Consider the following 18,232-nt stretch of genomic DNA (forward strand, 5'->3'; position numbering starts at 1 on the left):
TACATATACACACACACACATTCTCAGTAATCTATCTATATATATATAAAATTGAGAATGTATGTCTGTGTGTGTGTGTGTGTGTGAATCCCTAAAACTCCAGAACTACACAACCAATTTCATTCAAATTTTACACATGCCTTACTTAGGGTCCCATTTGTGTTTTAGTCAAAAAAAAATTTTAACTTCTTGCATACTTCCAGCCCACAGCAACATCATATCTCCTCCACTATTTGAAACAAAAACACTCATGTCATTCGAACCGGAATCTCAAAAACATTGTTATTATTAAATTTATGCATTTCTAATCAATTTGGAGATATTTGCTATCGAGTTGCAGATTTTTAACAATGCATTTAGTGATTATTTGCTTTATTTCTTGGGCAAAATTTACAACTTAGAATAAAAGAATACAATTATTATTTCATTCCAAAATTGATGAGCTTTGTTTTTAGTGATGACTTGAAATGGTAAATATTTTTTCTAACTGTATTCGCTTGAAAAAACATACTTTTCTTTATATTAAGCAATTCAGTATAATTACTTTTACGATGTGCCTAAATAAAAATCATCGTTATAGATCCGCATTTCTCAACCTTTTTCGCGATTTGGCTTCCCTTGGACATTGATAAAAATTTATTTCAGCTCCCCTGTGTTGATGAACAAAAGCTTCCCATGTATCTGGGATAGACCGGCCAGCCCATGACAAAAGGGGGCACCCGCAGAACTACCAGCTCACGAACTGCATCTGAAAGTTGGCGCGCCAATCATGCTGCTAAGGAATTTAGATGCTCCGATAATGTGCAATGGTACGCGGATAATTATCAAAAAAGAGTGCTCCCGAGTTCTGTAGGCAACAATCTTGAATGAACCAGCCACTGGCTAAGACATACTTATAACTCCCATGTCTCTTACCCACAAGTTTAAACAGATGCAATTTCCCATCAAACTCTGCTTTCCGATGACAATCAACAAGGCACAGGGACAATCAGTGCAAGCGGTTGGTTTGAATCTGAGAGAGCAAGTATTCTCACATGCACAGTTGTACGTTGGCTGTCCCCATGTTCTTTCTATTTGTGCACCCGAGGGAAGGACGAAGAATGTTGTCTACCAAGAGGCACTCCAATGATAACAACGGCAACTTCAACTGCTCTAATTTCAACTCCGCAATTTTTTCATCGTCCTGCCAGCCAACGTAAGTCCAGTCTTGCTTTGCTCTCCTTACTAACTCACCATGACATTCTTTTTTTTTCTACCAAGATCCGTATCCACTTCTTCCTCTTTTTTATGTCTTCGTCTCTCTCTTCGTGTCGTTCTCTGACCGGGTGAAACCGGGCTCAGCTGCTAGTACATATATACACACACGTTTATCTTTCTTTTACTTGTTTCAGTCATTAGACTGGCCATGCTGGGGCACTGCCCTGGAAAATTTTTAGATGAATGAATTGAATCCCAGTACTTAAGTTTTTTTAAAGCCTAGTACTTATTTTGTCAGTGTCTTTTGCTGAACTGCTATGCTATGGAGACATAAACAGAGCAGCACTGGTTGTCAATTGGTGGCGTGGGGCAAACACACACAAAACCAAGGTATTTTAATAACAAAGACACCAAAGTAAAGTCAGATCCCTCTCGAGCCTAAGTCATTCTGTTTTAATGCCTTCTTAACACACTCACCGGTTTGCTGGAAATCGAACCGGTGAGTGTATTAATTAAAACACAATGACTCTCCCCAGACGAAATAGGATTCAACACATGAATTCACATAAAGAATCTTGCAAGTCAAATACAAAAATGAAATATATATATGATGGTCTTCTTTCACTGTCCATCTACCAAATCCACTCAGCTTGAGGCTATAGAAAACACTCGCCCACTTGGTGAATTCTGTTGCTTCTGTTCCAGTTGAACTTAGAGTAGCAAGCAAGTTCAGTGAGAGCTGAAACAGAATTAACCATGTAATCCAGTCCCTATGGAACAGGTCGCAGTCTCAAATGACTTATAAACACCTTCCACACTGCAACTGATTTTAGAATGTAATATAATACATAAGAAATAGAAGACACTACTTGTTTAACGATTAAAAACTTTATTCTTGTATGTGTTATATATATATGTGTGTGTGTGTGTGTGTGTGTGTGAGGAGGGTGTCAGAACTTTGATATGCATAGAGATAACTCTAGATATGTTTCTACATTATTAAATCTCCTCTCTGAATCACTGTCTTACTAGTATTGCCTTAACTTAAGGTTACTGAGAGATGTAGTATGCATATGCTGTGTGTGTGAATGAAAGAACAGGAGATACATTATGACTCATTAGCTTACAACTGTTTTGGCTACAAGGAAATCTACCCTCAGAATTGAGTGCTATTGTGACATCATAAAGCTTCTGACAACTGGATAATGGTCCTGCTATATCATTCGACCTAACTCATTGTAAAGCAAATTACCACCATGAGTGATATCCAAACTACAGTGGGAAAAGCAAGCCAATGGCTAGAAGAATATTGAGTGAAACCTAGTAACCAGTTGATCTAGCAAGCAAGGCCTCATTTCAGTGAGAGGAGGCCTGCATAAACTTGCTAGCATCCAGTATGTGGAGCTTTCAACTGGCAGCACTTGCATATGCAAATTGTTTGCAAAAAGGAGTGGCTATGTGGTAAGAAGCTTGCTTCCCAACCACATGGTTTTGGGTTCAGTCCCACTGTGTAGCACCTTGGGCAAGTGTCTTCTACTATAGCCTTCGGCTTACCAAAGCCTTGTGAATGGATTTGGTAGACGGAAACTGAAAGAAGCCCATTGTGTGTGTGTGTGTATGTGTGTGTATATATATATATATATATATATATATATATATATATATATAGGTGGAGGAGTGGCTGTGTGGTAAGTAGCTTACTTACTGCAGGCATGCAGAAGCACTGCCTTTAGTTGAAGAAATCAGCTACAAATCAACTTTGTAAGCCTAGTACTTATTCTATCAGTATCTTTTGCCAAACCGCTAAGTTACAGGGGCGTAAACACACCAACATTGTTTGTCAAAGGATGGTAGAGGGACAAACTCAGACACACACACATATATAAATATGACGGGCTTCTTTCAGTTTCCATCTACCAAATCCACTCACAAGGCTTTGGTCGGCCCGAGGCTATAGTAGAAGACACTTGCCCAAGGTGTCATGCAGTGGGACTGAACCCAGGGCCATGTGGCTGGGAAGCAAGCTCCTTACCACACAGCCACACCAGCACCTACATATATATAATATATACATACACACACACACACACACACATGTATGTGTGTGTATATATTATATATAATTATTGTATTTGGTGTGCAAGATTCTTGATGAGAAAACATGTATTGAAACATATTTTGATGTATTGGCATAATGACCCTCCCAAAATTCAAATACACACACACACACACACACATCCATGTGTGTGTGGTTGTGTGTTTGAAACTGTCATATGGTGGTCTGAGCACCCAAAAGTTTCAAGTTCAATCCCCACTGAAGGTGGCATTTAAATAACAGGAGGAAGATACTGCCTAGGTGGGCCCAGCTCCCTTAGGCTGAAACACTCGTTTGACAGTTCTTCCTCTGAAAATTTCTCCTGCAGTCCACCCACCCTGTAGCGAGTTTCCCCTCATTCTCTCCCTCTCAGACGTGTGTGTGTGTGTGTGTGTGTGTGTGTGCATGTAAGGCAAGGCGTAAGTAACCGTCATTACATATTTTTCTTTATTGTCGTAAATTTGACTTACAGCTGTTTCCATAGGTTTGTTATTGATAAGTTTATTCAATCAGTCCATTGATCAATTTCTTCAGAAACATTTCTATGACTCTGATGCAAGTAGCATTAATATTTTAGGTCATTCAATTCTTCTCGAGCAGTCAATGGGCCGATTGAGTAAACATATCCGTAATGAATCTAAAATGACTACTGGAAACAGCTGTAAGTCAAATTCATTACAATAAAGAAATTTATTTACGCCCTGTCTTGTGTATCATGCTCTGTAAAAAAACAGTAGAACTGGGACACAACCATGAATTTACAATACAGGATGGTGATGAACCTTGGACCCTGCCACAAGAATACGCAGAGTTCTTGACTAACCTGAACAATATTGTTAGCCTGAACTGAAAATCCCTCAGTAATAACTGTGTGATAAGAAGCTTGCTTCCAACCACATGGTTCCACTGCTTGGCTCCCTGGGTAAGCATCTTCTATCATAGCCTCAAGCCAACCAAAGCCTTGTGAGTGGATTTGGAAACTGAAAGAAGCTCATTGTGTGTGTGTGTGTGTGTATATATATATATATATATATATATATATATATATATGTGTGGGTGTGCGTGCGTCTTTATGTTTGTCCTCCCATCTTCACTTGACAACCCGTGTTGGTGTGTGTAACTTAGTGGTTCAGCAAAATAGAATAAGTACTAAGCTTAAAAAAAAAAGTTCTGGGGTCAATTTGTTTGACTAAAACCCTTTAAGGCGGTGCTCTGGCATAATAGAATAGGAGCTTTTATATGCATATTCAAAATGTTTCCTTTAAACAAACCTAAACGATATATATCATCATCATTGTTTAATGTCCATATATATATATATATATATATATATATATATATATATATATATATCAAATGTAATTTGTGTATGTATATATATATATATATATATATATATATATATATATATATCAAATGTAATTTGTGTATGTATATATATATATATATATATATATATATATCAAATGTAATTTGTGTATGTATATATATATATATATATATATATATCAAATGTAATTTGTGTATGTATATATATATATATGAGTCTAGGACATTTACCCCCCCCCCCCCCCACAAAGGACAATTACCCCTGAGGACAACAGATGATTTAAAACTTTGTAATATATTGGAGAGGAGATAATTAACTAAGGAGCGGGGCAGTAATTGTCTTAGGGGGTAGTTGTCATTGGGGGAATTGTCCTGATACAGTATATATGTGTGTGTGTGTGTGTGTGTAGGGATAAATTATCAAATTATCTCGATGGGTACCATAAGAGCTCTCAGGTATAGTCCAGGTTATGGCTAACCACATGTGGTAAGAAGCAACAAAGAATGCTTAAGGTGAGCAATCCCACCATAACTCTTCTGATAAGCAAATCCAGGTTCGGTTTGCTTCCCTGGATTATGAATATTTTCAGGAGTGTAAATCCAAAACAATTACAAGGAAACTTGTACATCATATTTTTTCTTTTCATTATACAGCATAATTAGTTAGTTAAAATGACTGAAATATGTTTCTGCTGCATAGAATATGTACAGTTGCATATGCAACCTGCAATATTCTGCTCTGCACCTTCATTCAGGGTCTTTCTACAACTGTGGTCTGATGCAAACTGAGTTTATGTACGGGTAGCTTATATATTTATTTTACTGTGATTTAAGATACAAAAGGAACGTGAAAAGGAGATATTGAAACCTGATATGGCTAGAAAACTTACTTTGTCTCCGACCTCAAGCTTGACCTTTGTTCCAGGATGAAATAGAGCTCTATACACTAAATTAGGTCAAAGTACATATGTTTTAATACACCTTCATCTATGTATTAAAAGAAATTAAATAAAAATAAGTTGATAATTGAGTTTTAGATAATATAGAAGTTAATGTGTCCTATGTCTTGCTATGGTTTATAAAAAAGATATTTTAAGCTGGTGAGAATATCTATAACTACTTAAAAGTTAAACCAAATATTGTCCTGTCATTTACTCCTTAAATTTAGGCACCTCCCATTTGTGTAGCAGATACTGTCCTTATATATATATATATTATTGAATGCATGTGTATGCACATGTACATGCACACACACACACACTATCAAGGAATTTTGTTTCAACTTTGCAAACATAGAAAAGTAGATGATAAAACAACAATGACATAAGATATATATATATATATATATATATATATATATATATATATATATATATATATATATATATATATATATATATATATATGAGTGTTTATACACATAGTTTATACAATGCTCTCTACATTTTGATGTGATGCAGAAGGCATTTGGTTATCAGCCAGTTCTGTAAGTGCATCCCACGAGGATTTCCGAGTGGGAAGTGTACCATAGTTGGGGTCCATGGTCATCGGTGGGTGTGACGAGAATGATATTTCAGACCCTACCAGAGATGAGGGAGTGTATCTTGCTGATGTAGGGGTCACGCTTGGATTTAGTGGTGTCACTGTAGTAGTAACAAAAGGGCTATGTGTTGAGGTCGCATTGTTGCCTGCAAGGGGTTGAGATGTCACAGGGGCAATGGTAGTGGTTTGGGCTGTATAAGGCCCGGGTGTCAACGACAGTGACATCAGCTGTGCAGAAGGGGCAGTGAAACGAAGATTGGGTTCAAGTCTGGGGCCAGGTGTTGAGACCCCAGATTCTGAAGGTGGAGATGTGTGTGTGTTAGTGTCTGTGAGTTCGCAGAGTAGTTCCCATGGTGACTTTGTTGACTTCAATGTCTCAGTTGGTGGGGGTGGAGGAAGACCAGGGTCAGTAACGTTAGTGTTGTTGTTGTAGGCTATGGGTTGGAAGTAAGATTTTGACAAGGCTGGTGGAAGCTTAACAGACTGAGAAGAGTGATCTGCACCTCCATTTCCAACGTTTCTGGGGGGCACTGATTTCACTGTTGATTTGAGCAAGGGTTTAGCAAGGGGTACAGGATGCACATGCTGTTGTTGGTTCATTGCTGCCCCCCTATCTGTCTGTGTACTCTTCTGGCCACTGGTCTGTGTTGACATTGAAGACTTGTGTGATGAAGTAGACTTCTTTGGTGTTTGTCTCCCATGTGACAAAGATGAGGTCCCAACAGATTTCTTTCGTGTTCGACCAGTTGAGTAGCTGGGATCACTGGTTGAAGTCTCTGCAGCAGTTGGTGCAATGATGCTGCCCAGTGACTTGAATGCACGGGCATCCTGCCTTGACATAGGCTGGGTCTGGGCCCCAGAATTGCATAGTGTGAGGTCATCCTGAGCATACGAGTCAAGTGAATCAGCGACAGAGGGCCGGCGTTCTTTCTTGCCACGTCGACTGTACAATGAGCTCCTTGATGCAAAGAGCGACTGTCTGGAGGCAGAGCGACGCAGAGCTGTGAGGAGAGAAATAGAAATGGCACACAGTTATCAATCAGAAATCTGTGCATATGTATATACATACACACATATATATATATGTTAATATCAAACAGTGAGACTGAATGCTCAACACTGCATCAGTGGATAAATGTTTTCTATTCGTGGGGTGGCCCAGAATATCATTGGTTTTATGTTGGGAGAGATATCTCTCAACAATTATTCAAGTTTGTACTTTGGGATGTTGGAGTTCGTTTCCATCTTAGATGAACACCAACATCCCAAGGTACAGACTTAAATAATTGTTGAGCGATATCTCTCCCAACATGAAACCAACAGTAGTCTAGTCACCCCATGAATAAACTATCTCTCTATTTATCTACATATATATTATAAAACAGTTTGATTCAGTTCCATGTGACTTAAAGTTTCACAGGCCTCAAGCAGAAGCCCATCTCTTTTAGGTTTTAGATACTGAATTTAGTAACCTAAAGTCTGAAAGAGATGGGCTTCTGTTAGAGGCCTGCAAAACTAAGTTGTATAGAACTGAATCAAACTGTCTTAAATAATACATATAACTCCTACTAAATGTACTGAGTGTCCTTTTCTTTCATTTGTTTACTCACTGGTGTGTATTTTTTTTTGTATATATATATATATATATATATATATATATATATATATATATGTGTGTGTGTGTGTGTGTTTGTGTGTATTTATGTGTGCATGTGTGTGTCTGTATATACATAAATACACACTATATATACACTGTAGTCTGGATCAATATGAAATAACTAGTGAGACAAGGCTGCAGAAGGTGGAATAATTATGTTGTTAAATACAGTTAATAGGATGAACAGTTTGCTACCTCAAGTTTCACCAAATGAATTGCATAATAATCTTATTCTAAGGAATTCCTGTTTAACAAGGAAACATTTCAGTAATTCTCTACAGTGGAACTGTAAACTTGGTAGAATATTTTAACTCTACCTGTGTACAACAGGCTCACACTCAGTGAGACCATCTCACGCTCTGCTTGCCTTCTATACTTCTAATAGCATTGTAAAAACATAGCATTTCAAGAATATCAAGTATATATATATATATATATATATATATATATAGTTTGGGTATATAGCCCAGATTACAGAATTCTGAGATATCATGTTGAACATGTACTATAAAAGACATCCTACATAACACATGAAAATTAATCATTAGTTGCCTGAATGGTTACGGTATTACACAAGATTGATTATGTTGAATAGTGATGAAACAATTGTAAATGAAGAATTAAAATGATTTGCTAGAGCCAGTCTTTGTTATTAGTCATTTCATACACACACACACACTTTGGGTTGTCACATGAATTCCTTTGTTTTTTTCCCATTTATTTTAATTCTTTTCAATGTTATTTGAATTAACATGAAAAATATCTTTATGTGCTATGTTTTATTTTGCTTTTGTTTTTGAAATCTTAATAAATTTTACCGATTTTCAAATATATGACAAAGGAGTACCATATATAAAAAACAAATTTATCTGATAACCCAATACACACACATATAGAGAGATACATTATATATACATACATATATATTTACACATATATATATATATATACATAAATATATATACATATACATACATATATATTTACACATATATATACACACACATATATATATACATAAATATATATACATATACATACATATATATATGTATATATATTTATTTATACATTTAAAATAAAGTCATATGACTTCAGGAAATCTAGTTTACTCACGTGGTAAGCTCTCCAGGTCGTCGGCCCTTGAAGACCTCACACCCATAACACTGAGTGGGGTATCGGCCCTCTGTTCATCATCATACACAGACCCTTCTTCAGCTTCTGACACAAGACGTCGGCCTTTTGTAGTGATACGAGGGGACTTTGGTCCTCGCTTGCGTAAGCTGCTAAGTCCTGCATCTTTGTTGCGAGATGCAGATCCTTGCTGTTGCTGGGCCTGGTGCTTTGATTTGCTTGCGGGACTGCGATGTCGATTGGGTCGGAGGGAGTGGACTGTGCTAGTACTAGAATTTGTACTTCTTATGAAAGGAGGAGGGTCATCATTTGTGAGATCAGTTCGGTCAAAGTCTTCAATCTCAACATCTGCTTTCGGTTTACTTGCCTGAATTTTGATTGGGACAACCTCTGTTGCCAACCCCCCAACCACATCTGGCTTCAGAACCTGGATTCCAGGATCACCGTCTTCATCTCGTACCTGACCCCCATGAAGCAGTTCCCTCTCCAATAGGTTGATGTCATCGGAGGTTGCAGACGTGCGTACAGGCACACGCCGTATTCCTGCATGGGTTGAGTTCATGGTTCGCATCTTGGGCACCGGTGCCGAGATGACTGGTAGTGGTGGTGGTGGAGTGGGAGGTGTGTCATCATTGCCACCACTCCCACCTCCACCATTGTTGGTGCTGGAGAGACGATGGGCTCGCTTCTCTGCCTCATTCTCTGTTGATTGATACGATGCCTGGAACTTCAGGTTACTCTGCAGAGCTTCAATCATAGGGGACCGAGGCTCATCTCCACTTCCTCCACCCCGGCTTTTGTTTGATGTATCAAAACTGAATTCACTTGATTTTGTTGGAGTCGTTGCAAAAGCATCAACGACCAATGGCTTCTCACCATTCCTGACCCCAAGCCCATCTCTGTTCTTCTCTTCCTTGCTGTCGCTGAACTTTTCGACAACATCGGTATAGCGCAGTGAAGGACTCATGCCAACCCCACCCACAGGGCTTCCATTCTTCTCCATGTTGTTGATATAGCACTTATCCATGTCGGAGGAGTCGCCATCTCGGAGGACCGGATCAGCGTGACCCCCTCTCAGATAGCTGTTCCGCTGGTAGCAACAGATGCCAATGACAGCCAGGAGGAGGATCAGCAGAATGACTCCACACACAGACCCAACAATGACGCCAATCAGGGCAGGGTTTGAAACCGAATCATCTCTTGGTCCTGGGTCATCTGTAAGAGAAGAAGAATTAGAAGACAATCATGTCTGGGTGAAATTTGGGGCAAACCAACATATTTTTTACTTCCTGTTTGTTCAAGTCATTAGACTGCAGTCATGCTGGAGCATCACCTTGAAGAATTTTTAGTTGAATGAATCAATTCCAGAACTTATTTTCTTTTTAAACCTGGTACTTATTCTACTGGGTTTTTTTAGCCACACCACTAGGTTACGGGGATGTAAACACAGCAACACTGGTTGTCTAGCAGTAGTGATGGAGACTAAGACAGACACAAAAGATACATACACATATCTATCTAGACATACATATATGATGGACTTCTTCCAGTTCCTGTCTCCCAAATCTACTTAAAAAGCTTTAATCAGCTCAAGGCTTATAGTAGAAAGATACTTGCTCAACGTGCCACACAGTGGAATCGAACCTAGAACCATGTGGTTATGAAGCAAGCTTCTTACTATGCAGTCATGCCTGTGAGGTGGATGATGATGATGATGATGAGTAATCCACTCCAACAGATTCAAATGCCATATATGCTAGTTGCATTTGCATGTGTCACAGGAAAGCAATTTCTCCCTTTTACATCAAGGAGTGTGTATGTGTGTGTGTTTATAATACAGTCTTGCTGGCGAGACATTTGTCAAAACACTACTATCGCAGAATTCCTTGCTCCAATATGAGTGTTTTGAACATGTTGTAAATGAGAGAAGCTGTCCTTTTGTGACCTACACACTAGCAACCAGCATATTTTGCATTTGGGTCTGCTGGAGCATATTAAGAATAAATATGTAAGATTAGGTTGAGGCATGGCTGTGTAGTAAGAAGCCTGTTTGAGTGGATTTGGTAGACAGAAACTGAAAGAAATTCATTGTGCGCGTGTGTGTGTGTGTCTGTGTTTGTTGCCCACCACTGCTTGACAACTGGTGTTGGTATGTTTATGTCCCTGTAACAGTGGTTCAGCAAAAGAGACCAATAGAATAAGTACTAGGCTTTAAAAAAAGTACTGGGGGTCGATTCATTGTAAAGTCCTGGTAAAAATGAACAAAACACAGGAAAAAAAGCTGCAGCTTATTCTGTCCATTAGTTTGCCTGCAATTATTACTCAAGCAGTATATGCAACTATTATTTTTGTTAAGCAAGCATTATTTTTGACAGAATAATGTGAATGCTAAAGAGTTACCAACAAGCAGTTTTATCAAGATCTACCCAAAGTGACTGAGAAGATACAGCAGAGAAGAATGAGAATTGTTGGTCATTGCATTAGGCACCCTGAAGAACCTCTGTGTCAACTGGTTTTATGGCCGTCAATTGAAGGAAGAATCAACAGGGGAAGAAGACGTCTAACCTATATGGACAACTTGCTTCTGGACAGTGGAATGGCAAATGTTGATGAATTAAAAATATACAGGGGCAGGGGACGGGCATGATGGATGGTGTGCTCACAGGCAATCATTGAAGCATCTGGGAGGACAACCAAACTAAACTATTTGCATATGGGGCATCTACTGCAGTGCTCCACACAATGGTGAAAAGCACATAGAAACATTAAACTTTTTTTTTTTTTTTTCCATATAGAAACATATAGACGCAGGTGTGGCTGTGTGATAAGAATGGGCACAGGTGTGACTGTGATAAGAACCACATGGCTCTGGGTTCAGTCCAACTGCGTGGCACCTTGGGGAAGTGTCTTTTACCTTACCTCAGATCGACCAAAGCCTTGTGAGTGAATTTGGTAGGTGGAAACTGAATGAAGCCTATTATGTATATACATGTGTATGTGTGTTACTGTCTGTGTTTATACCCCACCACTGCTTGACAACCAGAACTTAATAGAGTAAAAGGTGGACTTAAGAATTACATGGGTATTGTGTTCGTACTAATTTTTAATGTGTAATTGTTCTAGGAGTCATGTCTATTTAAAACACAATTAACAGGTAACAGTTAAGTGATGATATATATAACATAGAAAGATAGGTAACTTTCTCAATATAGATTAGTGTAAATGAGCTAGTTTTAAACTCCATATAAGAAGTAAGAATCAAGTGGGGTTGAAAATCCAAATAAGGGAGAACAGAATTTTTAAATACAGGAAACTGAAATTTATATTTGACCGTTAATAATCATTTCAGCTTTTTTTATAAATTAGAAAAAAATGTTTAAGAGCCCTCATAAATGGTTAGTGGTATATAAACTTTGTTTATGTAAATAATATGTCAGAAATATAGAAGGAGATAATTTAAATAGTTAAAGTAGTAAAAATTAGATACTAATAGGTGGTTAATATGACAATATAAGAAACGTATAAAAATTATAAGGGAAATAAATATATGAAGATTAGTGGGTATTTTACTTAGAATGTTCGCTGCTAAAACTATAAAACATCTATGGAATGGTATATAGAAAAAATATATCGAAAAGATTAGAGAATAATTTTAGAGAAAGTAAAAATTATTGAAATTTTACTAGTATAGGGCAGATAATAAATAAGGGTTAAAATGGTCTTGTTTATATTAGCTAGGAGATTGGAAAAAATTTAAATATTCACATTATATGGGTACTTTTACAAGTTTTAATTACAAAATAAATTTAATATCATATATACACAGTAAAATACATGTATACATGCATATATATACATATATGGATACACACACACACACACACACACATACATACATACATATATATATATATATATATATATATATACATATACATATATATATATATATATATATATATATTTATAAAAAAGAAGTTTGAAAACGCCAATATATAAAAAAATGAATTTTAATTAAAAATTTTGTCAGAGATATTTTTAACATGTTTTGGTTCTTGTAAAAACGAACCTTATCAAAAATACATATTTAAAAAAATGAAATTAAATGAAAAGTTCATAATTGTTTCTTACTGGTGTCAATAGTCCACGTGGGGGCATTTTTTGTAGTGGCTATGTTGGCAATGGTAAATGGCAGTGACTTCTGTACATGTCAGCAGCAGCAGTCAATTGACAAGGACAGAGGTCACTGCCATTTACCATTGCCAACATGGCCACTACTACTACTACTACTACTACAACCAACAAAAAATGCCCCCATGTGGACTATTGACACCAGTAAAGAACAATTATGAACTTTTCATTTAATTTCATTTTTTTAAATATGTATTTTTGGTAAGGTTCGTTTTTACAAGAACCGAAACATGTTAAAAATATCTCTGAGAAAATTTTAGAGTAAAATTCATTTTTTATAAATTGGCATTTTCAAACTTCTTTTTTATAAATATATACCCACTCGTATGCCACCTACACTTTTTTATCTATCTATATATATATATATATATATATATATATATATATATACACACACACACACACACACACACACACACACATGCACAACCACACATAAACATACAGATATATATATACCAGTACAAAAAAACTCATACACACGCCTAAGATTAAAATAACTTGATATATATACAGGTATGTATGGGTATATAATGATACGCTTATAATTAAAACTCGTAAATGTACCCATCCATGCTCAGATCTTCCGTAATTGATTACTTTTCACATATGTACAGAAGTATTCCAGTTTATGATCTTCTATATATATACATATAATCTTTTTTATATAATTTTTAAATTTAATTTTATATATATATAGATATTTTTTTAGCAACCTAGATTGGTAACTATTTTTACAACTATTTCTTATTTTGCTTTTTTATTTTTTATTCAAATGTTTATAATATATTTAAATAATTTTCAAATATTATAATTTTGATATATATTTTTCTATAATATATATTTGTTTTTTATACTCTAATAAGGTATGTTTATATCTACATTGCCATATAAATTCAGGCATATGTATAAAAGTTATTTGTTGCTACAAAGGTAAAGGTGATGCATTAGATACAAATAATTACAGAGGTATCAAGTTGTTGGATCAGGTAATGATGGTCATGGAGAGGGTCATAGCCCAACTAATTAGGGAGAGAGTCCGTCTGGATGAGATGCAGAAGTTCATGCCGGGGAAAAGCACCGCTGATGCTTTATTTCTGGTAACACAGCCGCAGGAGAAAGCTTTTGACAGGGTCCCCCGATCCCTTATCTGGTGGTCAATGAGGAAACTAGGGATAGATGAATGGTTAGTGAGAGCTGTACAAGCCATGTACAGGGACGCTGTCAGTAAGGTGAGGGTTGGCAACGAGTACAGTGAAGAATTCCAGGTAGGGGTCCACCAAGGATCAGTCCTCAGCTCCATCCTATTCATCATAGTCCTCCAGGCAATAACAGAGGAACTCAAGACAGGATGCCCCTGGGAGTTTCTCTATGCTGACGACCTTACTCTAATTGCTGAGTCACTATCAGAACTAGAGAAATTTCAGGTGTGGAAGCAAGGTCTAGAATTGAAGGGCCTTAGAGTCAATCTAGCAAAAACCAAAGTCTTAATAAGAAGGAAGGTAGATAAACCACAAATCTCTTAAGGTAAATGGCCCTCCGCAATCTGCAGAAAAGGTATAGGTAGAAACTCCATAAGATGTACCCAGTGAAAGCTGTGGACACATAAGAGGTGCAGCAATATCAAAGGAAGGCTAACTGGGAAGATAGTTTTTGTGTGTAGCAAACACTTGGGTAATAAACACTGAAAATGTGCAGAAAACAGCTTCCATCACATTCCAGGGGAAAAAACTACAAGTAGTTGATAGCTTCTGTTACCTAGGTGACCAAGTCAGTAACTGGGGTGGATGCTCTGAGAGTGTGGCTGCTGGAATAAGAATAGCCTGGGCAAAGTTCAGAGAGCTCCTACCTCTGCTGGTGACAAAGTGCCTTTCGCTCAGAGTAAAAGGTAGATTGTATGACGCATGTGTGCGAACAGCCATGCTACGTGGCAGTAAAACATGGGCCATGACTGCTGAGGACAGATATAAGCTTGCAAGGAATGAAACTAGTATGCTCCGCTGGATGTGTAATGTCAGTGTGCATACTCGACAGAGTGTAAGTACCTTGAGAGAAAAGTTGAACCTAAGAAGCATCAGATGTGGTGTGCAGAGAGACGATATGCTGGTATGGTCATGTGTCGCGTATGGATGAGGACAGCTGTGTGAAAGTGCATAAGAGGGAAGCTGTTGAAGAGGTAGACCCAGGAAGGCCTGGTATGAGGTGGTGAAGCACAATCTTCAAATGTTGGGCATCACCGATGCGAAGACAAGATATGCTGTGCTTTAGAGACTGTAACCATGGCCTATGCCAGTGCAGCATAACCATCCCATTTAAGAGGACCCTTCAATCATTGGGCAATAAACTGCACTTGTGAAGACCTGTTGAAGTAAGTGAAGTCGTTGTCATGACTGATGACAGTATCGCCTGAGTGGCATCGATGCCGGTGGCACGTAAAAAGTACCATTCGAGTGTGATTGTTGCCAGTGCCACCTGACTGGCTCCCATGCTGGTGGCATGTAAAAAGCACCATTTGAATGTGGTCGATGCCAGTGCTGCCTGACTGGCCTTTGTGCTGGTGGCATGTAAAAACCACCTACTACACTCTCGGAGTGGTTGGCATTAGGAAGGGCATCCAGCTGTAGAAACACTGTCAGATCGAATTGGAGACTGGTACAGCCTTTTGGCTTGCCAGCTCTCAGTGAAACCATCCAGCTCATGCCAGCATGGAAAGTGGATGTTAAACGACGACGACAACAATGATGATGCGTACATGGGTACAGGTGTATAAGAATGTCTCTTTGTTACCGTCGTCTATAGGGTGCATGTGTATTATATGTTTCGGTGTCTGATTACTTGTTTGTCCATAATTGTCAGTGTACACATTGTATATGGATATATACACTAGTATATACACGTAATTGTTGTTTTACCAGTTCAAAAATCGTGGTTTTTTTATATATGCATATATAGTTGTACCAGTATCTACATGCACAAACCTTTATATGTATAACTATACATGACACAACAAAAATTTTGTTTTGAGTAGGCATATACATATAATGTGAATATTTTTAATTGTTCCAATCTCCTAGCAAATATAAACTAGACCATTTTTCCCCTTATTTCAATAATTTTTATTCTCTAATCTTTTCGATATATTTTTTTCTATATACCATTCCATAGATGTTTTATAGTTTTAGCAGCGAACATTCTAAGTAAAATACCCCCTAATCTTCATATATTTATTTCCCTTATAATTTTTATACGTTTCTTATATTGTCATATTAACCACCTATTAGTATCTAATTTTTACTACTTTAACTATTTAAATTATCTCCTTCTATATTTCTGACATATTATTTACATAAACAAAGTTTATATACCACTAACCATTTATGAGGGCTCTTAAACATTTTTTCTAATTTATAAAAAAGCTGAAATGATTATTAACGGTCAAATATAAATTTCAGTTTCCTGTATTTAAAAATTCTGTTCTCCCTTATTTGGGTTTTCAACCCCACTTGATTCTTACTTCTTATATGGAGTTTAAAACTAGTTCATTTACACTAATCTATATTGAGAAAGTTACCTATCTTTCCATGTTATATATATCATCACTTAACTGTTACCTGTTAATTGTGTTTTAAATAGACATGACTCCTAGAACAATTACACATTAAAAATTAGTACGGACACAATACCCATGTAAATCTGAAGTCCACCTTTTTCTTTATTAAGTTCTTATTTTTTGTTATTGTGCTACCGATGAGTACTCTTTGACAACTCGGGTTCTTAGAATGAATTTATTGTCTTTCTGTACGAAATGATTGTCTAGCGAATTGAATAAATATTTTATCCCATATTAACATCTCCTCCATTTATGCAAAATATAATAGAATTTGTTGAACTTTGTTCTGTAACTTAAATGATATACTTAATATACTTATAAAACTTTTCATATCTACACCATTTTAAACCAGCAAATCCAAAGTAAAGTATGAAGAATCAATGTTAGAAATCTTTTGCAAACTACTCCAATTAAAGGATGAATCTTCATTCAACCGTTTTTTCATAATATATATATATATATATATATATATATATATACAGTAGATCCTGCTTTATAAATCCACTGATAATAAATCCACCCACTTAATATATCCAAAATGTGTTGGGGCAGTTTTTACACATAAAATCTCTCATTTAATAAATCCAATTGTCACTGCTCCTTCCTAAAGTTTCAACAAGTGGCAGCGAATGAATGAAGCGCTTCTTTTTTTCGCCCTTAAATACTGACAGGTAGGCTCCAGCAGCCATAGCCAAAAATTGATCAATAAATAGGTAGAGTCTATCACACAAACCTGTCATTCAAGCGAAAAAGTAGGCTCCGAAACAGCTTTTGTCAAAATTACATGCCCTTCTCATTCATTGGATGATGGTGTTTACCACGTGACAGCTGGTTGGTTGTGGTTGCTGGAGCCTACTGGTCAGTATTTAAGGGCGAAAGAAACACGTCATTCATCATTCGTGCAGAGAGGCAGACATACACACAAGTTGTTCAAAACATTCAAAATGAAAAGAGAGAGGTAGGATAAATCCATGGCAGTAAAGATTCAATTGTTAAAACGTTACAAAGCTCAGCGGGAAACAGCACAGAGTTTGGGAATTTCAAGAAGTCTCATCCAGAATTTCCTAAAGAATGAGGATGACCTTCATTCCAAAGAACATGATGGCTGTTCATCAAAGAGAAAGCGCCAACAAGAGGGAAATAACCAACAAATAGACTGTACTCTCTAAGACTGGTTTCAATTTATTTGCATGTGAAATGTCCCTGTCAATGGCCCGATCCTAATGCACAAAGTCAACACCATTGCTCAAGCTGCTGGACATGATTTTAAGGTTGGTTTTGCTGTTGGCAGAAAAGATATAGAATCTCTTTTACGGTTCTAAAAGGTAAGCGTTGTCGTTCACTAGTTGACATTTTTCTCTTTAGAGAACACAAACTAAACATTTGATACTTTGCAGGTGATGCAGCTGAAGCTGACATCAACGGAGCCCATCAATTTCATGAGACAACCATGCAGCTTCTGTTGAAATCATATCAG

The 18,232-nt window shown here is 37.1% G+C and overlaps 1 protein-coding gene across 4 annotated transcripts in view; it reads right to left on the reverse strand.

The window, feature by feature from the left end:
- Positions 1–355: 355 nt before the first annotated feature.
- Positions 356–18,232, reverse strand: part of LOC106868301 (uncharacterized) — a 53,594-nt gene continuing 35,717 nt past the window's right edge. For all 4 annotated transcript variants that reach the window (XM_014913489.3, XM_089345518.1, XM_014913491.3 and 1 more), the window contains 2 exons: positions 8,937–10,169; positions 356–7,164 (listed from right to left, as the gene is read on the reverse strand). In XM_014913489.3, the coding sequence (XP_014768975.1) occupies positions 6,047–7,164; positions 8,937–10,169 (2,351 nt within the window). In that variant the 3' untranslated portion in view covers positions 356–6,046. The remainder of the gene's footprint in view (positions 7,165–8,936; positions 10,170–18,232) is intronic.

The sequence above is a fragment of the Octopus bimaculoides genome, chromosome 29 (genome assembly GCF_046866305.1).
Source record: "Octopus bimaculoides isolate indiv1 chromosome 29, ASM4686630v1, whole genome shotgun sequence".
NCBI lineage: Eukaryota > Metazoa > Mollusca > Cephalopoda > Octopoda > Octopodidae > Octopus > Octopus bimaculoides.